We start from the raw sequence: 25,855 nt of genomic DNA on the forward strand, positions 1-25,855 counted from the left end.
AAAAAGACAATTTATCTTTTTGTTTACTGACTTAAGTCCATTTTTACCATATTTTTACCGTGTGCAGTTAGTCCCAAAAATCTGAGTTTTCATTTTTAACTTAGTGTTGCTGTGGAGGATTTCTTCTTTTGCCCCAAGAAACATCAGAAGTTGGTCCCAGAAGGGGAGGGAATGCTGGGAAAGTGCAGTGCTGCTCTTGGTGGTGTTGAGAGATTTGTTATGGCTTACTTGTGTTTGGTAAGTCTAAACTGGTTGACAAATGCTTTTCCTCATGTCCAACATGAAAACCCACCACAGCTTAATGGAGCCCTCCCATTCTTTCTAATATGTGTGATGTGCCTCTTCACAAGAGAAAATGTTTTTCATTTCAGTGGCTCCAACAAGTTAAATAGTTTGGAAAGGATAAAGGCTGTTATTCTTGGCAGCTTCTGCCTTCTTCCCTCAGCGTAAAATCTCTTCATCTTTTATATATGAACTATCTTCAGCTGGTCTGAGCATAGTGGAGGTGTTTGATGGCCCATGGTGTGGAGGTGTGGCAGGAGCACATGCTTTCTGAGCAAAATACCTATTACAGTGGCAACTGTGGAGACTTGGAATCAATTTTCTGTAGATCTCCATGAAAATTTCAGGCAAGAGTTTTACAGAAAGATGGTTCTTTTTGTAAACATCTATCAGATACATTTAATACAACCAAATTCAAATGGATACTTCCTTCAGCTCTTTTAAACTTTCTATAGATTAATTTTTAGTCTTTCTTTGGGCATTGCCTGAGTGGTACTTTAAAGTCAATAAAAGAAATCTCTAAAAATTGATCAACATCTAATTAAAGATTGATCCTATCAAATTATGTAGACTGTAATTTTTATTAAATCAAATCTTTAACTCTTGTCCTCTGTAGGAGAAGAAAGGAAAATGGACCACAGTGGTTTCTATCAATAACACTTTACTACAAGGGGGAGCACAAAAGAATGTTGAAATAATATAGTTGGCTTGAAAATATGTGGCAGTTTACAAATATGCCAGAAGTCCAGACAACTTTAGTTGTGAATGAGCTCTCATTGACAGCTTTCCTCAACAAAGAAATAAAAGTAACTTCCACAATAATAAACAAGTCTGTGTAAACAGTCAGAATAAATGAGTGGAGTAACTTCCTGCTACTCTTTATTTTCTGGTACCTTTGGTAGCAACAAGCCAACGTGGGACTCCAATGTCAGTGAACACAGTGGGAAGACTTGGTGAGGACTGAGCCAGACTCCAGGTCCAGTCCTTCCCTCTAAAATGAAACAGCTTTTTTCCAAGAAAAAAAAAAAAAGATAATAAGTAAAATGAAAAATTCACCTCCAGGGTACCTCTTCTTTTCACATGCACATTGGGCAGATGTAGAAGAATAAAAATTAACCTCAAGGTTTAAGAGGAAAGAAATTTCATTAGACAACCACAAGATCTGAAATCTCATGATTGACTATTCCTCAAAAGGGATCATAAATGAAATAAAATATAAACACAATGTGAACTGAATAGAATGATAGACCATCAGCATGACTTTTTCATTAAAAAATGTTTAGGTTCAATAATCAATACTATAGACACTGATCACATGAAAAACCCAAACAACTGGATCACTATACTGAGCTTTATGTCAATGAACAAAAATATGCTGCCATTGTCTTGAGCTTCTTTGACTTATTAATGAAACATGGAAAGAGAAAAAATTAGAGGATCACAATATCCTTTATTCACTCTGCTAACTTGAAAACAACCCAGAGGTGGTTGTGCTATCTAAAAGGCAATAATCATATCCTAAAGAGGGAAAAAAGCACAGTAAAATTTTCTGGGGTTTCCATTAACAGCATCCATGCTTTCATTCAAGCCAGCAAATGACTTTGTTCTCAAAGGATATCAAGGAATGTCACCTTGCAATCTAGAATAAGTAAGAAGCAGGGTATTATAATAATAATAATAATAATAATAATAAAGTAACTGATTCTTTTTTTAATATCTGCCCCAAAATGGACTTTGAAATGTTTAACACATCCAAAAAAGGTGAGTCTTGGTAGTTGACCAGTGTATCACACTTGCTTCCCTCAATCACTTGGAAAAAAATCAGGTCTCTATCAATATTATTAGGCACTGCCCAAAAGTGCTTCCAGGCAGAGTTGCCACATAAAGTATGTTCTGTAAAAATTAAAATATTCAAACCTTTCTCAGTATTTTAAGTAGAGACTGCATATAGAAATGTAGCCTATTGAGTTACTCAGACCAAACTTTTTATTAAAAGTGAAAATTGTTATTTTAGTCATACTGCGTTGATATTGTTTTTAAAAAATCATGTAAATAAATCACATCTGATATTTTTATAATTAAAGGTAATTACTGATCTTAATTTAAAATATTAATTTAAAAAATCACTCAGCTTCAATCACTTCTCAGTTAAAACATCAAGAATCACTTGAAATGAACCAACACACTAGCAAGCAACAATTTATGGATGACTTATCATTAAGGACATTCTTGCACCAACCTTAACTTTGGTCTATCTGCTTGAAATAGGTCCCATTAGACTTTAAGGACAAGATTTGTCCTTAAAGTCTCCAATTCAGAGCTGTTTAAAATATATTTATAAATCAATTTAGTGAGACATTTCTGATAGGAGCCTTCATGGACAGCAGTGGGAGGATGATGCAACCTCTAAGCTTCCACAGCCTAAATCAATGGCAGGGATCTGGCTAGGACCAGCAATTTTGCCTTAGTAGAAATGTCACCTTGTAATTACAAAGCTGTTTCATAAAACAAGATACTTTTAAAATAGTTGTGAGTTGCTAAGGTTTTTTGGGGGGAAAATGAAAAAAAAAATTAAATATGGAGAAGAGGAAGAAATGGAAGAAGGAGAAGAAAAAGGGAAAAAGGGGATAAAAATTTGCCTTTCTGAAAGACACAGCTATCTGAGAAAATAAACTGCTTGGGATGAAAGCCATGTTTCTGGAGATACTCCTGTAATTTTTTTTCCCACTGTTTCTGGCATCTATGTACTCATTTGATTCCCTAGCTGAAAGCTAGGGCAATCTGCTGAAGACAGACTTTAGTCCTGTCCTGTGCTCCTGTTATTTACTGGAAGTGGATCTCCATCAAAAGACATAATAGAGCATTGCAGTGCTGCAGCCCAGAGAGGCCCCTGACCTGGGCACAGCATCCTCCTTGAGGAGGATTGATCTGAACCCACAGCTTCCACGTCAGAGAGGAGACATCTCTTCACTGCACAACCTGCCAGGGAAAGGCAGAGGTAGAACATCCTCAGTGGTCCAAAGGAAAATTGGCCCTATTACATGGAACAAAGAGCTTTTATATTTAGGAGGTAAAACCCCAGTCCTACCAGGAAAGAAAAAAAAAAAAAAAAGTAATTGCACCTTGGTTTAGTTTTCTTGTTTGAATTTGTGTTAGGCATTTACTGTGCTTTTTTCTCCCTACTAATTTCCTGTCAGGATTGGCAGCCAATGACTCACTTGCATTCACAGATGAGTATCAGCAAAACATCAGTCTACAGCTCCTCTTCTCAATACTTTGATTTAATCACACAAAGCAACCCCCACACTGACCCCATGAGTGCAGCAGTATCCAAAACACTAGGCAAAAGCAAGGCCAGGTATCTTCTCTTTATGTCTGCAGATATTGCCATAATAGAAGTTCTGAAATCAAATAGTCTAAGTACCATGTCTTCACAGTCACTCCCAGAGTTCAAGGCAAACAAATAGAGTAGCCCTGCAAAAGAACTATGTCACCTCCCCCAAAATTAAAGAAATGTGATGAGCAGGGCCGTGTTGAGGAGTTCATGTCTGGAGAGCTAAGCTGACAAGCCTATGGCTCTGCCAGTAGCTTCTTGTGCCGAGAGAGAAAACCTCTGTGGTTCATCTTCTGATCAGCAATGTTGAATCTATTTCCTGTGTACTACAGAATATGCAGGGTTCAATGGGCAGAGATAAATTAGAGAAAGCAGTTATAGGCTTTTAGGTTACATTTTTAATCTCAAGATTCCACATACAATCTTGTGGTTTCAACATAACAAGGACCATGTAAACATGTATTACAGATGTTACTGAGAAACTAAGGGCTTTTCCTGCAGCTGGCTTCCTGCCTACCAAGTTATGGTGAATGGCTAAAATCCTTAATGTTTGTCATCAAAAATTACCAGCAAGTCAGGCATACCAGCCTGACTGACAACTTCTGTAATGGGCAAATCAGAAGTAAATGAGAGAAAGGGAAGACAAGTGACCCGATGAGGAACCAACAATTTATCATTTGGGATGTTTTATTAGGCAGTTTGACAAATGTCCTGCTGGTTAACTGATTAAATTTAAATTTCTCTATTTTTAATCTTTAATTTATTTCATACTCAAATATGATTGTTAGCCATTAATCAATAAGGTTTAAAGTGCTTATGATTAATGGCCAATGCTTTCAGTATAAATAAGAGATTCTGAGATGCTGAGATTTATTTATCTGGCTCCAGAGATTGCAGGATTGCTCTGAGTGCTCCTTCCTTAGTTACAATAAAGAGGGACTGGGAGAACAGATGAGATTCCGTGCCAGCGCTGTGCTAAAATGAAATGAGAGCAGCTATTTGGGATCCGCACGAGATAATGATAAAAAAAAAAAAGAAACCAAAGGGTTAACGAGACTATGCTTTGCACATAAGTACTGCTGGAGACATTAACGACTCTCGGCGCTGTAGAAGTAGGGATTTACAGCATCCATAGGGTGAAAGGAAGGCAGGCAGAGGAATGACATGACCACCCACGGCTGTGCGGGGTCAGTGGGATGCGGGAGCGCCGCTCTGTCCGCGGGCGGGGGGTGAACGGGAGCGCGGCGGGGCAGAGCGGGGGGCGCCGGCAGCTCCAGGCGGGGCAGCGGCAGCGCAAGGGTTAACCAGACGCCTCCTTGTATCGAGACGCCAATTGTCGGGATAGTGTGTTACTTGAGGAAAGTAATTTGATTACTCGAAACTCCCACTAAGGAGGCAAGCTCGTGTCCTTCCATCTGTCGAGCTCCGCGAAAGATGATGAATTGAGCTCCGAATTCCCGTGTGATGAAGTCCCTGTCAATCCCCGGCAGCCCAGCCCGCTGCCATGCCCACCGCACACAGGGCAGCACGGCAATTCAACTTTCCCTGGGAAACCCAGGAGGCTCAGTAACCTGTTACTTGCTGCTGCTTGGTTTTTTTTTTTTTTTTTTTTTTTTTTTTTTTTTTTTTTTTTAATTTTCCCCTCCCCGTTTTGTGCCTCAGCGCTCCAACTGAGTCATTCCGGTGCCCATGGCTCGTGGGTACCGCGGGCTCCCACCGCGCCCGGCTCCATTCCCCACTCCAGCTGCCGCCGGGATTTTCGGCTGATGCAGATGTGGGGCTCGCCCGCCGCCGCTCTGTAGCCACTTGTCGAGAAGCATTCGGAAAGCCTTAACTATGCATAGATCTGCAGAGTGAATGTTTTCTTTCATTCACTTGCTCCTATTATTTGATTTCTTGTAGGCCTCTGCGGCAGAAATGGAGAAAATAAGGTAAGTGAGACAGTTTATTTACATCTCATTATAGAGAAGAAATGTTCTGTTGTACAATGCACAATACAGGCTCTTGGAAAATATTTTGCTTAATACAATCAGAGTAGAATGCTGGATTGCATGATGATGCAAGGCAAGCTGTGCTTTAGAGACAAAAGAAAAGAAATGTGGTTGTTCTAGTAAATCTATTTTGCAAGGGATGTCAATTGAGAAAGCATGTTTTACACACAAACATGTTTTATTGCCAGATGCAGAGCATATTGGATTATATAAATGTTGTAGCCACTTGTCCATTTACTGCAAGAGCCTGCCATTCCATTTAATGAGGAAAGTGGATCAATAATTCATGAAAAAGCTGAAGAAAATATAGGCTTGACTTCAAAGCATCTAATTAATGTGGTTTGTTTCAATATAGCACTGTAACATTGGTGTTCGATTTTTGTTTTATATCGTATACCAGCCAGATAAATCTCGTCTCCTCTGTGTTTAAAATGTTGTCATACTGTACCAGTTTCTCAGAACATCTCTCTGCTTCAAGCAAAAGGAGATGGGTTTTATAAGTTTTCCATCTCATGTCCTAGTGCAAGTCTGCTTTGTGGGATATTGCTTTCGTGTATGTTGTTGAGAAAGAAAAAGAAAGAAGAAAGCATTCTAGCCCTTTTTAATAAATGAATTAAAATCTAGTAAAACCTTGTCTACTAACACATTATCAAAGTGATGTGTAAGAGATGAACTTTTTACTGCCCTTTAAATACTTTATGGAACTTCTTTTCATAATCAAATACATTGGCCATGATCTTACCTGGTTTAATGGACAAGCCTAAATTCCTTCTCTGAACCTGGTAATTCCAGTTAGTGACAACTGTTGTCCAAGAACAACTTTTTAGATTCCTTCATTTTGGAATGGCTATCCTGAGTAATTAGAAAAGCAGAAAAGTTCTAAAATTCTAGAAATAGCTGGGGAAGAAATGGTAAATGTAAAAGAGAAATCTGATCAAGTGTTTAATGAATTCTGGGCTGGAAACAGATTCCTGTTTTTCTTTTGAGGCAAAGGAGGTTAAGTCTCTTACAGTGGACTTGAAGCTCTATGTCCAAAAGTTACTAAGAATGCAATTTTAAAGCACTCAACTTATACACTTTCATAGAGGTTCATGACAACAGAAGTATTGTAACTTTTGTGCTGAAAGAAAAACACTGTTCAATGCATGATGGACTTTCATGTATTTGAGCACTATAAGGTTAAAGCTGTGAGTTTTTCCTGAGTAATCTCTGAGAAAGTACTTCAGTACATGGACTGGTGTCTAATAAAAATTCCAAGCAATCACCTATAGTGTATGCACACTTCTGTCATGAATGACTCTCTTAGAAGATGCAAGTGGCTGCATTTTTACATGTTTGCTTGATAAGCATGTGTGCACAAATGCAATCTAATTCTTGTAATGCTTTCTTGAGCATACCTTGGCCTCTGCTTTTAGTCTTGCCTCTTTTGCAACAATGGGCTGCAGAGCCCAGGAGAATGAGCAGAATGTAGTGAAAAAAGGAAAGAATTTTCTGTGATGAGAATAAGCATTCATAAAGTTCCATTTTCCAAACACCACGATTTTGCAGCTGTCAGGCTTGCCAGTCTTTACCTCAGTATTCCCTGGGTACTACACACCTGCCCTACTGAAATTAAGTAGGAGCTTCACTATTAACTCCACAAGGAGAAGGGTCAGGCTCTCTCAGAAGTTTGTTAAAGAAATTTTCTGTTAAAAATTCTTGTGTGCAAAGGTTGATTCTGGCTGAGGTTTGTCCCCATCATCCCAGCAGCTGCAAGGCCAGTTCCAGAGTTCCCTGTGCTCCTATCCAAAAAGCAAACCAGGCTAGGAAACTCCAGCAGGACCCAGTGCAGGAGCTGCACTGCTCTGTCCCAAAATTTTCCAGGCTCCCTGTCAATGGTCACTCTCTTGGATGCAAACAGACAGAATCCTTGGCAGTTTACGAAAACTATCTGGAGTTGTTATCTGAAATAGTTGGTAAACTCACAGCCTGGTAGGAATTAGATTTTTTTCTAAACTTATCAAAGTGTGGTACTCAGTTAAAAAAGCAAATTACTGTGTTTTTTAATCACAGTGGCTTCAGAGAGGTCATGAAGAGAGATAACCTGAAGCTAGGAGAAGAAAGAAAGAAAAGTGAGGAAAATGGCAGGCTGGGAGTAAAGAGATATTTTTTTGTTATATGCAGAAACCAGTGTAGCATGGAAAAGCCATTCCCACATGACACTTCATAGTGTTCTGCCCTATCTCCTGTGCCCAGCTCCTTCCCCAACTCTTTTTTTGCTACCAGCTGAGGAGATGCCATTCCACATCACCTGGGATGGTGCTGGCCAAGGACTAGAGCATGGAGCTGGGGTGCACAGAGGGTGCAAGGCTCCTGCAACAGAGGGAGGAGAAAAGGGTTCTGTAATGACCAAAAGGGAAACAAACAGGACAGCAGGAGCAAGGTGCATAACCACAGGACAGTGAAGCCAGGTTGAAAATGCTCAGGGTTGGGGTAATAGAGGTTTGCATTCCATAATGCTCTTTAGGAGAAGAAAGTTTTCTAAATAAGAAGAACAAGTGACAATCCTTGGGAGCTCACAGGGCCAAACCTTTTATGAAGGCAGCTCTCCAAGTCTTTGTGTGAGCTTTGTTCATTCCCCAGCCCAGGAGAATGGGGTTCCATCTAGAGCATCCTCAAGGACTGAGGTAGCCAGGCCTATTCAGAGAGAGGGTTGAATGCAGGAGCCTGAAAAATTGATCCACTGATGGCTCGTGCTTTTTGTTCAGCCATAAAATTCATTGAGCCAGGCAGCACAAGCAATAGTGCAAACTAATACAAGCCTTATTGTTGCATTCCTTCACTGAGAATCTGTCCAGAACAATGTGATTCGTCTCACATAACGCAGCAATAATTCTCCTTGCAGACCAAGGAGCTGCTGTGACCTGCAATGTCACATGCTGTCCTTTTCAGCAAGGGCTTGCTGTGAAGGAGTTATGTGTGGAAGGAGCAGTAGGAAGCAGAGGTGGGAGGTTGTCAGTATTTAGCCTGACACAGGGACACCTTCCTCTAGAAGTAGAAACATGCAGTTTTGTGCTAAAAACTTTGACTGAAAAGAATCAGTTTTTGCAATGAATTTTACTCACTGTAAATGATTCTTAGCAGTACAATGTTCATTACATCTCAAGGTACTAATATATTAGGCAGAAGTAAGGCTAACTACTAATCACAAAACTCTCGAGGATCTGCACTTATGTAGGTTGGCTGTGTATGGTTATAGAGTCACTTTATGCATTAATTACTCCTGATTCCAACCTTTTAAATACAGTTTTTTGGATCTGATTCTTTTTCATGTCTATAAACAAGGACTGAAAATCTTAGTTAAAAAAGTGAATTTCAAATATACCTATACTATCTTATTTTGACTCAGCAGTGTGCTATCTTTGGTGCAAGAGAAGCACAATCCTTCCAAGCCTGAGGCCTTGTAGATCTGTGGTGGCTGGCATAAAAATTTGCCAGTACACTGAAAACTACTCCTTTAAGTCAGATTGAACCCATAGAATGGTTAGATGTGCAAATGAAAGACCAGTTCCACTGCAACTCCAGTACAGACTCTTGACAACTTTTTCTTTGCTTCCATTCCATCCTGCTTGAAATATAGGTTGTAATATTTAAACTTTCTAGTGAGGATGATGTAAGGTTTGACAAAACAGAAATCTGTAAATACTTGATACACAAATATTGACCAGCTTCTCGGGTTCCTTACACTAAAGAGTATCTCATTCCACAGGAAATGTCACTTAAAGAGACAGATATTGTTCAATAAAAGCTTTTTCTTTTTTTTTATTTAATTCACTCCTAAAATTTCAGTGACAATTCAGAAACTCTATAAATCAATATTCTTAGTTCTAAGCTTTCAAGATCCACAACAGGCTGAACTGTATATCTAAAAGTACACAAAACAGGACACATCACGACCATCACCAACTGCCAGGCTCACAGTTTCTTTCCACTTTACAATATAATCATGGTATTCCTCAGCTGAGGATTACTTTATTTAGGTAGTGTCAGTAGGGTCACTTTACTAGTTACCCAGGGATCTCTGATAAAAGTGACCCATGCCTCAAGAAACCTGTGAGGTAACATCTTCATTTCACTGTAGTCCTTGTTTCAGAACATATGAAAGCAAAGTGGTTTGTTTTGCACACACAGCTGGTAGTAAGTCAGCAGCTTGATCCAAGTCTCTTGAATTTTTAGACTTGGACTTTTCTCAAGCATGTTTGAGTTCATCTGTGGTAAGGAAGGAATACTGGTTTCTTCAAAAGGAACATCAGAGGCACATGCAGTTCTAGAGAAAAGCCTCTGCCGTGGTTTGCTGGAAATGTAAATACCTTCCTAAATGCCCACCTGATCATGCTGCCTTCCTTGCACTTGGTATAAATATAGCCCTCTTCATATGCTAATGAACATGCTGCAATTTCCTGCCATCCCCACCTTATCCTTATTCCTCTCTCAGCCTGTATCTACATTATTTTTACCATATACTTAAACACAAGGGGAGGATTTTTTAACTCCCCCAGAAAATTAACCAACAAACATGGTTTACTTTACCCTAGGTCTGGTCTTCACATCCACAGCTGATATGCTGGGAGCCACTGCCTTGTACAGAAGCAAAATGCCACAGGACAGCAGCAGGGCTGTGCAAGAAGCAGCTCCACCATCTGCTCAGCAGTGTCTTCAGGCTGTAGTTGATGCTGGGATGTGAAACCCCAGCTGCAGACACAGGGAAAGGGATGGAACAGGGCAAGCTCGGAAGAAATAGAGCATAGGGAAATGCTAGCATGAAAGGGCCATGAGTTTGGGGTCATTAGAGGTGATGGTAAAAAGTCATCAAGGTGGGTGAATTTTGGTTGCATTTTGAAAGATGGAGAAGAAAAGGAAAAGGATAAAAAAATCTGCCTAACACATATTCAAACAGGTAAAACAGGTTTTCATTTTTCTTCTATTTTGCAAGATGTTTTTAACTGCCAGGCCGTCCCAGCAGCAGTGACAGCCCTGCAGTGCTGTTTTCAGCACATCTGGTTTGTTCATGCTGCCATCCAAGGTGTGACTGTAGCTAAAGCACATGTCTCTCTCTCCCCCTGAGACTACACTCAGTTTTGAGTTTGGTGGTTGTTAAACACAGCAATGGGAGCGATGGACACACAGATATATATTCACAGACCCCAGGGGGGCTATATCCCTGGGACTAGATTGGCTGAGGCACAGAGCCATGCTGATCTACCTATTCCAGCACCTCTGAGAATTTTGTTAGTGCTGTCAGAGGCACAGTATGCTTGTGCAGCTTATCACACCTAATTTCCACTATTACTATTCTCTGTGCTAGTCAGTCAAACCAGCCCTACTCCAGCTGAGGAAAGAGTGTTGCTGCTATGCTGTCCTGCAATCCTGTGCCCTGAGCTTCTGTCTGCTGCCAGGAAGAATGATCTAAAAGGCAGTGATGTCAGTATGCAGGGAACTGTCCCCATCAGTGGATGTAACAAGTGTTGTGTTATAGCATCCTCTAGTCCTAGATAAATACTGAGTGAAGCGAAAGCATCCACCAAACAAGAAACATGACAGAAACAGAGGGCAGAACAGATTCAAGTTGAATGAAACCAGGTAGAGCTGTGTAAAGTGGCCTGCAGGGACAAGTGGGTGATGAGCAAACATCTGAAGAGACCAAGGAAGTAGGTAGGAGTAGATGAGCCATGCCATCAGCCAGGAGCTGGAGTGAGTCATGGGGAAGAGGCTGGACCTCAGTGATGCCTAGCTTACAAATAATGTTCTGCCTACCCCTTTCTTGCAAGGCAAAATGCAGCACTGAGCAATGCCATGAGCTCTCAGGAAAGAAAAATAAATAAATATTTTGACAAATATTAAGGAAAAAAGAAAGAAAAATCCATTTTGTATAGTGCTTGCAATACGTTCAGAACTTTGTATCACAAGGAGCAGAACTTACAGAACAGGTTTTTTTGTTGTTGTTGGGTTCTCCCCCTTCAAGCTCCAAAGTCACAATTATCCATGATTCTAGGAAATCCAAAGGTGGGAAAATTGGATCCATCCCCTTTATTGCTATTAGGCTTCAGTTTATGTAAACACTTTGACCAAAGCTACTGGGGGGTATGTGCTGAGCACTGAAAGCAGAAACTTGCAAAGTAAACAGTGGCAGCCACTGCAGCAGTAACAAAACAATCTTATAAGCTGAAGAATATATGAGGTTTCATGCTATGAACCCCAGATGGTTCAAGGACAGTACAGTTTGTGAACTGCACTTGAGTGTGCTCTGTGGTGAAATCAAGTAGATTTTGAATGCTTGATGCTGCTACAGCTCAAAGACTGATGAAAGAAAGGAGATAACTTGTCTGCAACTCTTTATTACAGGCTTTTTGCAATTTCCAGCTCTGCTGCTGCTGGCATGGCTTAGGCAATTTAATTTACCAATCAATTCTTGATTTACACACAAGTGACTACAGAATGCATTCAAATAAAAACTGTATTACCACACTTGATGCAGTGTTCTTTAAAAATCAAAAGCATCTGAAGTATATCAAAACTATTAAGCTTTTCACATTAAAAATTTGAAAAGACTGAATTGTCTTTATGTTTTAGTGATGACCTAAAGCCAGCTTAGCATGAAGTACAATGTGCTGAAAAATAGACAGTAGATAGTGAGGTGGAACCGTGTTTTTTATAATTCATGAATGTGAGGATTGTATAATATACAGAGCCCTCCAGCAGAACAGCAGGATCATAAGTTCCTGTAGCTCCTTGACGGATTTCTCTCATGTGTGTGACCATTCTACTGCTCGTGTGAACTGCACAACTGTTGTTATTCAACTCTTCCAGGAGAAACAAGATCCACCTCAATGAACAGTGCAGAGTCACCCCGCATTTCTTGGTTTGTAGTAATGTTTGCACTGGGATAAAAGTGAGGGTCTCCATGTCACATGCAGCTCTGTCGTTCCTTATAGCAAGACTTTCTTCATATATGGCTTTTTTAAGTCCTGAAAATCATTGAAAAATCAAATTGTCATCCTGAACTTGCCCAACTGCCACTGTGTCAGCAAAACCAAAACTGAGAAGTTGTGTTCAAGTGAACATATACACACAACTCAAGCAGCAGACTTCCATCTAAGAGACAAGCAGTATTTGAGCAGCATGTTGTTGGCAAAGCAGTGGCTGATTTACTTGCATGGCATACTAGGACATCCTGACTATACAAATGTCATTTCAGCTGTTCAGAGCAAAATGCAAATTTTTACCACCTTGCCTTGATTTTTCCCATTTTCAAAAGAAGGAGAAAGAGGAGAAGGATGTCATAGAAAAGAGGAGCTTGAAACTTTTTTGGAAACCAATGAGCTCTTCAGGGAGTCACTGCTGTTCTACAAAGACCCTCATCCTCACAAGAATCTCTCATGACTCAGCAGCTCCAAATCGCTGCCTTCTGTTCAAGACCAGTTTCAAATCCATGTCAGGGCAAAGGGTCTTAACTCTGAAGCTTCTATACAAATCAGGTCAAGCAAATGAACTCATTTTATGTTTCTGTTAGCTGTAACTGCCATTTAGACAGAAGAATCCATTTAAGAAACTGCTCTCTTTTTCAGGCATTCCAAGAACTATACTGGAATTCCGAACAATGAATGGCTACATAATTTTTTCCCTTGACATAGCCCAAAGAGCTCATTCCTGCAGCAGGCAATTTGAAGAGAGAAGCAATCAGCACTCCTCTTTTCTGTGCTTTCTAGTTTAAAAAGTGTTAAATCTTTCTTCTGTTATTTAACTCAGGGCTGCTGGCTTAACCAAGGTATTGCACAAATTAACACAGTATTCAGTACTTCACCTGTACAAAGTAGTCTACAGATAAAAAAAGAAATTGCCTATATATCTGCATAATTGGCCTTACTGCTAAGAAGTTCTACAGATGTAGGTGTTTGAAATTACATTTAAGTAGCACTAAATGCGTGGCACGTGACTTTGCATGTGCATATTTAAGTAAGTTTGTAACTGCTGGTTCACTTGCCCTTTGAGGTATGATTTCCTTTTTTTATGAAGCCTATCTCTGTCCTGTAACAAGGAAGATTTCCAAGGACTTAATCAGAAACAGTCCAGACCAAGGTGTACCAAGTACATTCCAAGATTTAAAGCAGATCCATGAGTGGCTGAATAGTAAATATTTTGCAGCTCTGCCCAATATGCTCATCAATTCAGTGTGAAACTAGTAACGAGGTATATTCATGGAGAGAAACTCATCCTTAATGATGAGGCAAGTGCTGTTTTCTATAGGGAAATTCGATTTTTGAGGCTACATTCAAGCTATCTACAGCACTAAAACAGTTCTGTTTGAATTCAAAATAAACTATGTTTATTTTTGACTCTCGGCTTATGAATAAAAATGATGCTTTTATTTTTATTTGCATTAAGATTTAGACTGATAAGAGACCAAGAAATAAAGAAGGGAAGATTGAGTCAAATACTCTGAAGACTGGGCAAAAGTGAGAAAAACAGCAAACTAGCCCAAAGCAATGCAAGTAGAGTGATGAAAGACAGAGCAGCAATAATATTTAAGTAATTACTTGGAAAGAAACAGCATGCCTCAAAACACAGAAAAATTTAACTGTCCCAGTCACAAAACTGGCCAGGAAGCTTTTACACGAGCCCAAATGGCTCTCTGTCCTACTCCTTTCCAGTGCTGAATTCATAGACAGGCTGTTGCTAACAGGGTACATGACTGGCCTGGGTTATTTTTGTCCAAATGTGCACAGCAGCTGGCCCTCAAATCCCCTTTTGCCATCTCCTTGCAACCCTGCAAACACAGTGCTGGGTAGAGCCACGTGGTAAAAGAAACACCTGGAGACCCAAGCCACATCAGCAGCATGACCCTGACAAGTCTGAACCTCTCCAGTTCTACTTCAGTTCTGAGCCTTCACAAGCCTTTTGGAAAAGAAACACATTTCCTGGCTTATCCCTGTCCTTACTGCACCAATGTCAGCAAGGGCAATGGGCATGAGGGGCAGGTTTCCAGGTAGATTTTCAGCCCACACTTCAAAATGTAATTTAGAATAGCCCAGTTAATGCCAGTCTTTGCTCTGGAGCCCCTAGATAGCTGACAAGATTGCAGAGGTCCCCAGCTAAATGGTACTGATGAAGAAAATTTGAATGACAGAATTTTCTGTTTTCTCACTTGTGGAAGGCAAAGCAGTACCCTTGCTCTGCAGCTGGAACTACTGCAGCCCCCTCGCTTAAAAGACATTCCCAACAGAGAAGTCTCCCAAAGCATATTTTCATGGTTTTTTGTTCCTGTTTTATTTCTTCATGAGATGCTGACAGTGTCCTGCCTTTACATCAAATGTTTTTATTAAACTCTTTCACTTCCAGAAGGGACCAAGAGCAGGAAGCCTCTAGGAGATACACAATAGACCACAGTTCCATGTGAAGGAAGGACCAAGAGTCTTGGCTTTTCCATGAAGAAGGTTAATTAGGCCTTTGTACAACTCAAGGGGTAGCTCTGGCAACAGACCATACGAGCAGGAGAGGGAAGAAATGAGTCATAGGTAGGGGAGACTGACGTGAGTTTCTTTGGGCCAAATTTAGCTGACCTATACTGTTTAGTAACAAAGCAACTTCCCCCCCTTCCCACCCCACTTCCCTCCTTCTCAATCTACAAGAGAAATCACAACCTAAAAGTCATGATTTTTTTTTTCTGAAAAATTAAAAATACATTAAATTATATCACTAAACAAGTACTCTGCTAACAAATGTCAGTTCAGAGGACTAAAGCTGTCTTGCCTATTGCATATGATGCAAAAGACTTCTAGATAATGGTAACTTCTGAAAACGAGAACCTTTTTTTCTCCACCTTGACAAAGCTGCTGATGCAGAGTTTTATAGTAACTGTAGACTTCAACTTGCTTTCCTAACTTTTCCCTAACTGTGTTATGCTTATTAAATTGATAAAGCCTCAGCAGATTCACTTAGCAGAACTGATGGGCATCACATGCTGTGACCTTCTGGCAGTTTTTCTTTACAAACTAGAACTGGATATCATCTAAATATAAAAGAAAAAAATTCCAAGATAGGTGTCCCATTAATTCAAGCACACAATGACTTGGAGGTGTTTGAGAAAAACAGTGTTAACCTAGACAGTTTGGCTCAATACACTTCACTTTTAAGAATATTTATTTTTGTCTAAAACCATTCTTTTTTTAATGCAGTGATAACCCTCCCGTGCTCCAGTGTAAAAAACAACTTTTATTATAACATAAGAATATGAAGCAAATAGGAGTCATTTTACTTGGGCTCAATGAACATGGAAAGTTTGAGTTACAGTTTTGGTAATAAAATTTTAATGAATGCTTTTCAGTAACACAATATGAACTGGACTTCTCTACTGTGGCTTTGCAGTTACTTTGCATTCTCATCTCCATCCCCCAAAGAGAACTCCAAATCCTAAAACAGTAAAAACCAAGTCGACTAGGATTTTCATCTCAAGGTTCCCATAGAACTGAACTACTAATTATCATGGCAGGTAGAGCAGACAGTTCGGATCAAATTGCCAGCCTGGATTTGTAGACCATCCTGCCTCCTTATTCACCATCTCTATAGGCACAATATTGGGAAACGTCTTAAGATATAAATAGGTACAGATATGGTTGCATGCTGAATTCTAAGTAACTGAATGAATCCATTACTGCATCCTTGGAGGACTCCAATTTTTTCCCAGAACAGCAACTCCTTTTTGAGTGTTATCTACCTCATTATGCATAGATTAATTACATTACATATTGGTTTGCACAGACCACACAGAAGCTGAAGAGTTCGCTACAGTTTTGCAGAGACATTAATGTCATTGGAAAGAGACTCAAGGAAACAACACATTCTTTTTTCTGAAAGGCTATGCTATTTATACATTTTTACATTCATATAAACAATAAAGCACTCACATGATACTCCTGCAATTCATATCCAGAGTGTTTCCAGCTATAAGTCTGCATTCATGCACCCATAGTTGGCATACAGCTGCAGCATGGATTTATGGCACAAATTGTTTCCTTATACTTTTGTTGTGAGCCACTGAATTGTAGACAACTTTCACAATGACAGAAGGCATTGTTATTAACAGCAGAATCAGTAAAATCAACAAAAACTGTTATCCCTTTAGTAGTGGTAGCTCTTTTGTAGAAAGCTCTTAGCTGCATTTTCTATTCTTACCCTGGCTACTTTCTTCAGCACTAGAAATTAGGGCATTGGCTTCCAGAGTCATTGCCAAATTTAAGGGCAATTATGCAATCAGAAGGGGAAGTATGAGAGGTCAGAGATTGTACCTCTGCTTGAAATGCAGGTGGTGAAGGTGCTGCCATGACTGAGTTGAAAATATGGACTGAGGTCCAAAAATTTGAAGCCTCTGATGTCTTGCTGTGCAGGCACAGGTTGCAGCCACAGTCATTAGGATGCTCTCTGAAGCACTGTCAAAGTTCAAAGGATTTCCTTCTTTTTTTTTCTTTTCATTTTTTTGAGCACCAAGTCACAAATTACCATCTCCTCAGAGAACACTCACCACTCTTTCCAGAGTAATGAAGAGTTGGAGTTAGAAGCTGGCAATCTTTCATGGGCAATGTGTCAGACTGTATTTTTTGTTCCTAATTTAGTTTAAACATGTTGGTAGACAACATTGAGAAGCTGGGAGCCACTGCCTCTCACAGATGCTTCTATCAAGATACCAAATCCCAGCCCTGTGCTGACCCTGTCAGACTAGCAGAAATCCCCCAAAGTCTGCAGACCACTGGGAGCCTTTTAGAAGGAAAATCTTATAAATGTGCAGAATACTGCTTCTATTTTTTTCCCGTGACTCACTCATTCTGCATTGCTTGACATTTTAACATATTGCCATATTAACCACCAAAAGTCTGATCTATGAGCATGACTTCAAACGTGTATTTACAAGAGCAGAGATGCAGCGGCATATGGACCACCAGCTGGTGAGAAGTAAGAATGGTACTTTGTGCAGCTTGAGTCACTAAGTAATTTTTTTAAAAAACAAAACATCTCTACAGTCAAAAAGTTAGAGACAAAAGCTTGGTTTCTTTGAATGGGAGTACTTTGAAAGGATGACTGCAACAAGGCCAGTACTGAGAAAGCACAAAATCTGGAGACGTTAAGTAAACTAGAAGTTATGTTGTTTATTATAAGAGGTATATGCAAACAAGATGCTTCTTGCCAAGGCTGTAAGAAATAGTACCACAGAGGGAGTGATGTGAGACAGAAAAAAAGAGTGATGACAGTCTGTTCCTCTGGAACAGGAGGAATAAAAATCACTTTGAGACCGAGGGTGACACTGGGGGAAGTGTTTTTTTTATTGAGGTCATAACCACCCACACTCAAATGCAGAAGTCTCCAGCCTTTTTCCCCATCTCTCCCTAGTCTTGTGTGTTTTTCTCATGTGTTTCCCACCCATTTGCCTTCCGGAGGAATTCTCCTCCTGCTCCAACAACAACTTCACCCTTTCCCTCCCCAAATGTTGAGTTAGGTCTGCAAAACATTAACCTCTGGTATTTCCTACTCCAGCAGTTTTTAAGAGATTAATCTCTTATTTAAGTCACCTCAGCCTGAGTGCTTCCAGGAAGTAATGTGCTCCTAGTCTGACCCTCAGACTATTATTTTTCACTATATTACTCCAGAAATAGCTGAAAACTCCATGCCTAAGGACATGCGACTTTAACAAAGATTATTTTTCATCTAACTTCACAGAGACTGATGTTTACTATTCTGCTTTAGTGCCAGTCTATTTCATTATCCTTTTCATTTTTTGTATTTCCCTTGAAGCCCAGCTGAAGAGAAACCAGGTTTCATAGGACAGTTCTGCAGTCTTTTTGCAGTGCTGCCAACACTGGTCCCCCCAACCTGTGCTCCCTTCCCAGCCCAGGAGTTGTTCCTGTAGCTTTCTTAGAGCCTCAGAGAGATGCAAGAAGAGGGAGTCTCCTGCAGCTCCATCAGTGCAGCTGCTAATCAGAAGCTGTTTTTCAATAACTGAGAACTTTTTGGAGAAAATAGTAAACATTAAAAAAAAAATGTGATTTAGCAAAGGGAAAGATACATAGATAAACACTTTTTTTTTGCAATGAGGAAGGGAGACAGAGAAGGAAAGGCCTGTTCCTTCAAAAAAAAAAAAAAAAAAAAAGTAGAATATTGTCTGGGGACTATTAAGCAACAATATAACTAATTATCAAGATAATTTTCTTCATGCTGGAGCACCAAACAGCTGAAATACAGAAGCTGCTGAGAGCACTTACTATAGTAAATTACTGAAATGGTTCTCATGGTTTATTTTGCTGAATTAGGTACTAAAAGGAGTGTGTTACATTATTTCTCTATTGACTCTTCCACATGTGATTATTTATTATTAGATGCAAAAGTACAAATCAGACAGGAAGGTCAAGTTACTAATGGTTCTCATCAGCTGTAGAGCATTATAGGCCCTGTAAAGGTAGACACATTTGTTTACCTGCATAATAAGAGTGATGTGAGTGATCATTAGAGTACTTGAACATCAGTCTCATTTAAAAAAACCCTCTAAACCAGCATGCAAAGCCTTCACATTGCAAATGTTGTATTGGAATTGTAATGTAAAGGAAAGAAAAAAACATGCCTTTTTGCCTACCCTTCCCTGAACAAAGAGCAGGAGCTCAGCAGCGAGAGAGAGAAATCTGAAATCGTTGCTTTCACTGTGTAGGTTTGTTTCACCAACAAAGGAACTTTTGGGCTTCTAGATGTCATCCCTGTCTCAGGAACCCTCCGTGGCTCCTGTGAGTACTTCTGCCTTCTTAAAGGCGAGGCTGAGAACAGCTAAGTGACTTCTCCAAGTTCTTTGAGGGGTTTCTATCAAAGCTGAGAGACCACATGCAGGGATCTTTTGTAATAATATTAAGAGGGCAGAGAACACAGAACAAGAGAGCAAAGTTCTTGCTCCGGGGGCAGAATAACCATTTCTGCAATGAGTAGTTTCAATCTGCCAAGGAGCAGGGACAAGTTCAAAAGCAGAACATCCCTCAGCCAAATCAAGATGCCAACTGCTTATTTCTTCCCTGTCTCACAAATTATTTCAAAAAGACTGTTTTTCTTCTCATTTTCTCTCCACAGCAGAGAACCCTTTTGAGGAGGGATCCAGATACAAAGACCTTTTCTTTAACTTGACCCCAAGTACAAATAATCCCCAGAAAATCACTGCTATTGATTGCAGAGATACAAGCTCCTAACATCACTTAGGGGATACTGGATAAGAATCATTGCATATATTCTTGCAAATACTATTACCAGTATATTTAAGAGCTAAATCCACCACCAGTGTGAGCAGACTGAGCTGCGTTCGGATCAAAATAGTTACTGTAGTTTCTACAGGTAATGTTCAGAATTATTTATTCTGATGTTTTCCTGTGCATTATAAAAGGTCATCCTATAAGGAGTAAGAAACTGTGAGATGAAGCAATTACCATGACTTCAGTTTCAATAGTGGAGTTTCCTCCCCCCTCTCTTTCTGACACCTTTCAACTTCAGGGAGATAAGCCCAATTCTAGCTACCATTTTTCTGCCCTTTTCAGTTTATGGTAATTGCTGTTGTGTAGTGTCACACTACTGGGGCCTCTGCTTTATCTTTCCCCCCATTTTGTGCAGGCAGTAGGAGAATTTTCCTTTGATTTATTCTTCTAATAACTGCAACGATGTCAGAATATTAGAACTGCCTATTATCTAAAGGTTGCTTTGCAAATTCACTTTAAATGAAAATGTAACTTTTCAGTCATTAATGCACCAAAGGAAGTTGTGGTTAAAGGAGAAGATGGATGGTTTGGAAGCTTATCAATTACATTTAAAAGCAAATTATTGGTGACAGAATATAGGTGAAGCAGGCAGCAGAAGAAATGAGAAGACAGATTGAAATATCAATCAAAGAGACTTTCAGATCCTATTCTTTTTGCAGGGCCAACTAAAGTAGGCATTTAGAGGGATGTCACAAAGCAAAGAGATTCTTCTGCCATCAGGGAAAACTTGAGGCATTTTTGCTGCCCAGCCACTCGGGGCACTGCATCCTGCACCCAGGCAGGAGATGGATGTTGGCAGAAATTTGGAGATGCCGTGGTGTACATCACACACAGTTCTTACAGGTGAGGGTTAAACAAACCAAGAGGGTGGTTTAGTAAGAGGGAACTTTGTATCCAAGCTGGAAACATCTTTGCAGGGAAATTTTTGAAGCAGACTACTTTAAGAAAAATACTTTATTTCTCAAAACCAAAAAACATGCCCCCCCAAAGAAAAAAAGAACCCCAAAAAACCAAACCAACCAAATAAAACCCAAAAAACCCCCACAACAAAAAACAAAACAAAACAAACAAATAAACAACAACAAACAACAACAACAACAACAACAAAACAAAAAGAAAAAAAGGAAAAAAAAGGAACAAAGAGATACTGCAAATCTGTCACTGTATGGATGTCACCTTTAACATTTTTAGGCCTCAGTTTTTATCTGTATAATGGGAATGGTGGAGAGCTCTTTTTGAGAAAAAAAAAACAACATGAAGTAAGGATATAGGAAGTTATGAGGCACCTCCATCAAGTGGTTATCTAATTAAAATATACCAGGTGCAGGTAGGACAAGAGAGTTTATTGATTAGTTGGACACCAGAGGAAGATTCAGATCTGCAGATGACTAATTGCATAGGAGTTAATATTTGCTATTTGATTCTACGTCATTAAAAGCTCATTAGTTACTTCAGTCTTCATTAGATAAATAAGGCATTGCAGTAGTTTCTGGGCATTCTTCACATTTGAAGTTGTACTCTTTACTCTGACTTGGAAAGAAACAGTGCATTTTATTTTTTCTAACCCTTGCATCTTTTGCTCCCATTCTCAGAAGTGCTGTTTGGACTCTAAGTTCTGCATTATAAACTGCATTCTAGATATGGATCTCCCATATTTAGGTGCCGTGATTGTTCAAAGGACTCTCCAGCTGGGTAGCAAGACTATTTGAGTGCTAATACAGTGATTGTAAAGAATGGGACATCAGCTCCCATTTTAGAACATAAATCTTGGCAAGTTTGAATGGAGTATATTCAAATGGGAACAAATGGACATTTTCAGCATGTAATTTGAAACAAAACATTCAGCACTTACATGAATAAGCTCAGCAACTGCAGCACCCCTAGCCCAGTGTCTATGGGTGACAGTTCCAAGCCCAAAGCCATCAAGCAGCATGGGAGAGCACCTCTTCCTGAGGTTCTGCAGTGGCAATCCTGCACTCCAGGTCACTTTTCTGTAGCTGCAGGTTTCAGCTAAGGCATTCACCTGCCTTCCTTCTTTATCTGTGGCTCCCAGACAAACAACCCCAGCTTCTTATGGTTTCCAAGAGAAAAACTGTACCAGCATTGCATCCATTCAAGTGTCAGGCTTGGGTACATTGCAGATATGTCTGTGTGCTTATAGAAACATCCATTTCCAGCTGCTGAGTCTTCCTAAAATACACTTTCAAAAGTTCTCCCTAAAACTAATGTTAAGCAGAGCTGCTTATACTTGCAATACTAGAAGCAAGCTTTATCTTTCCATCTGAGGGAGTTAAAAAAAATGTTAGAGAAAAATCTGTGTGGGGTTGGAAAAAGTGACTTGCAGAACAGGCTGCTTTTCCTCAGAAGTGAGCACCTTGCCTGCTTGTGGCATTTTGCTCTAGCAGCGAAGGTGTTTTGCATCAAATTAAAAGGATATTGAAGGAGATGACTGGAATGAGAATGAATAAACAGTGCAGCTGCACTGGGAAGACCTTTAAAACACACAGGTGAAGAATTATTGTCTTCTGACCATTCCTGCAGTACACCAGTGATGATACTAAAGCACAAAGACTAAACTGGATTTTCTACTGCAGGCTACAGACATGCCTTCTCCTTAGTCCTGTGTAGTTATATTGAGTTCAGTGAAGAAGTTTTACATTAATGGAAAATGTAAGGATGCTCAACCTTTCACTATGCAGCTGCTATTAAGGCACTGAGAGGATAAGCATACAGTGATTTTTTTTTTTTTTTCTGATTCTCATTCTAGTAGTGCCACCATTGATGTCTGCATAGTCAGATCCTAGCAATCACCTCTGCCATGCAATGGACAGCCACGATAAGAGAGTTGCCCAACTTCCTTCAGCAGGAAAAAGAGCCATAAGCCAGACAAACTACTAATAATGTCAGTGGAAAAAAACAAGAAGTAAATCCAAACACCAGATAAACTCTTTTGGAAGGCTGAATCTGTTCAATTAGTCATAGACTGAGCATGTCCTCTTGGAGAGGGAAATGCTGAGAGAGTTGGGTTTGTTCAGCCTGGAAAAGAAAAGGGTCCAGGGAGACTTTTTTGCAGCCTTCCAGTAATTAAAGAAGGCTTATAAGAAAGAAGGGGACACATTATTTAGTTTAAGTAAGATTAGTTGTGAGAAGATGAAGGTAAATGGCTTTAAGCTAAAAGAGGGTATATTTAGGCTAAAAAAATTAAATTGTTCCTTAAAGGAAGTTTGTTGTGGTTTTTTTACAAGGAGGTTGGTGAAATGTTGGCAAAAGTTGCCCAGAGAGGTGATAGGTATCCCATCCATGGAAACATTCAAGTTGAGGTTGCATGGGGCTCTGAACAAAATGATCTAGTTGAAGATGTTCCCACTCATTGCAGTGGCTTTAGTTGGGCTGGATGACCTTTAAATGTCCCATCCCAACCAAACTTTTCTGAGATTCTATATCCACACAAAAGGCTAAGCAAGAATTACTGCACTAAAACTTTCCACTAGAAATTACAAGGCAGCCCTGAAAGTGTGAAATTCTCTAACAGAGAATTCAGTGCTCTGCTATCAAATCCTGTCTCCCCTTTGCCAGTTCTCACTAATGATTTCCCTGATGGGCAAAAATTTTCCAGTGCCAGTTTTGGGTTTTCTCTAAATGGAACATTTTTCTTGGTGTGCATTTTGGTTGAATTTAAGTCTGACTGTATCAATGGTCTGAGACCAGACAAGAGGAGAGAGGAAGATTAATGTAGAATGCTTTAAGCGATTATGAAATTTCCATTCTTAAAGATATTTAGAATTTGACTTGGCAAGGCCCTTAGCATCCTGGTCTGCCTGAATCTGCTTTGAACTAGAGGTTTAACCATATGACCTTCAGAAGCACATTTCAACCTAAATTTTTCTATGATTCTACAGATTCCCAGTCTAGGTCCATACACTGAAATTCCTATTGGATGGAATGCGAATTTAAAGGACAACATCTGTATCTACTGCAGATGTATTTAATTTCAGTATTTTTTCCTTTTACATGGTTCAATTTAGGGACAGAAATATTTATATTTTTACCCCCGTAACAGATGCCATCCAGCAGAATAATTTCTGATAAACACTGAGCTCAATCAGTTATGATTATATGGGTCTGCAACATTTCATTTAAAGAAAAGCATTTACCAGAAAGAGACAAAGTGTTTCTATACATAAATGACAAAATGACTGGAGCAAGTTCCTTATTTTCCTTTAGGATTTTTAAGCTGTGGTCAGAGGTAGGCAGACATGAACATAAACACAAACTCACTCCTCCTGTGTAGATACCATATTTGTGCATGGTCATCTGGGTGACTGATTCCATGTCTGCACATGCCAGTGTTAGATTTATTCATATCCTTATGTTCATACATGAAATATGGTGTGCACTTACATGAGATAAGAAAAAACCAAACCTTTGAGAGCCACTGTCCAGGGGAAAATGATTTTCCATCTACAACTAAAGCATCACTATTGTTTCCAAAAAGCCAGAGAAGCCAGGCCCCACATTTCCTGTGAATGGTCTTTTCTCAGAGCCTAAAAGGAACAGAGTAGTGGAAGTCACTTGTATAAAACATCAGGGTGCATATTTCAGCCCATTACAAACCCCTACATGCTCACTGAAATGACAGCTTGCACTGACTTGTAGGGAGCAATTTTTCTTGAGCACAGTTACCCAGCAGGAAGCACAGAGCATAATTAATGTTTGTATAGAACTCCATTTTAACTTAGGTCATCTAGTACTTCAGAATAACATGGTTACTCTTCATTTTTGCTCTTTTATTTATGAAACTGGATAGTCTTTATTTTCCCCAATTAGTAAATGAATCTCAAACCTTTCTAAACACCAAACCTGAAAATGTCTAAATAGTGCAGTAATAGGAGTGCTGCAAATGCATAGATTAGCTACACCTTGGAGCAAGGGAAAAATTAATTGATGCGTGACATGCTGTTGTGTAAAATTGTTTTTTGCTTGAAATTGAACAGTGGCATTTATCATATTAACACAGACATCTTTTCCAATCATCTTTGCTAGCACTGCTGAGGCACTGCCATTACTACTAGTAAACAGATGACAGTCATGTTTTGTAAAAGGATGTGAACAGTGTGGTTTCAGGCACAGTGTTTAAGTGACTGATACTGAAAAATGAAATAACAATTAAAACCAGACAAACAAAGAAAGAAAACCAACAGTACCAAGCTGTATGTGCACCTACCCAGTACAGAACAGATGATTTCTTGTAATACATGTTGTTTCTTCAAGTTCAAGAATTGCTCAGAAAGAAGCCTTTGCTTTTATTCCATCACCCGGATGTGCAGGCAAGACCTGTGCCAACTCAGGGCAATAAAGCAGCCTGTGCAAAGTGGAAAATGCTTAAACATGCTGAACTGGATGCACTGCCCAATCAATAGGTCATCCAGTATAGTGTAATCAGCTTGTCCATCACGGTGCCTTCTTACCCTCACTATAAGTTTTTCATATGCATTTCAGTTCATAAGAAGCACGTATTTGGAAAGCCAGAGGCTTTAATCTCTTCTGGAAAAGATCTTAATATTCATTTAGTATTGTAAGGAAATCTTAAAAATCCCTGTTCAAGATCCCATGAGCCCAGGCAGCATATTTCAGGCTGATTTCAAGGATGTAGGCTCTTAGTTTGAATTTTCTTTAATGAAGATTCTTTTCCACTTTTTGACCTCACAAAAATGCTGTTTCTCCAACATGGAAAGTTGAACATTTTCAGTCTGTGAACACCTCATTACTGGGATCAGACTACAAGAGGAAAGAAGGTTACTTGGCTTTAGCACTATAAAAACCTCTTCCAGAGGATGAGGCAAATTATTAAAAACAAAACTTAATTAACATCAGAGAGAAACCATGAAAAATAAAAATCAATGGCACCAACAGGAAGGAGAGTTATGTGACTGAACTTT

General features: G+C 39.6%; 1 protein-coding gene across 2 annotated transcripts in view; it reads left to right on the top strand.

The window, feature by feature from the left end:
- BEGAIN (brain enriched guanylate kinase associated) overlaps nucleotides 1-25,855 on the top strand; it is a gene marked incomplete at both ends in the record, with an annotated part of 154,820 nt that overhangs the window by 36,476 nt on the left and 92,489 nt on the right. For both annotated transcript variants that reach the window (XM_083862892.1, XM_083862891.1), the window contains one exon: nucleotides 5,519-5,547. In XM_083862892.1, coding sequence (XP_083719018.1) covers nucleotides 5,519-5,547 — 29 coding nt within the window. The remainder of the gene's footprint in view (nucleotides 1-5,518; nucleotides 5,548-25,855) is intronic.

This window comes from Zosterops lateralis, assembly GCF_965231275.1.
Source record: "Zosterops lateralis genome assembly, chromosome: 6".
Taxonomy (NCBI): Eukaryota; Metazoa; Chordata; class Aves; order Passeriformes; family Zosteropidae; genus Zosterops; species Zosterops lateralis.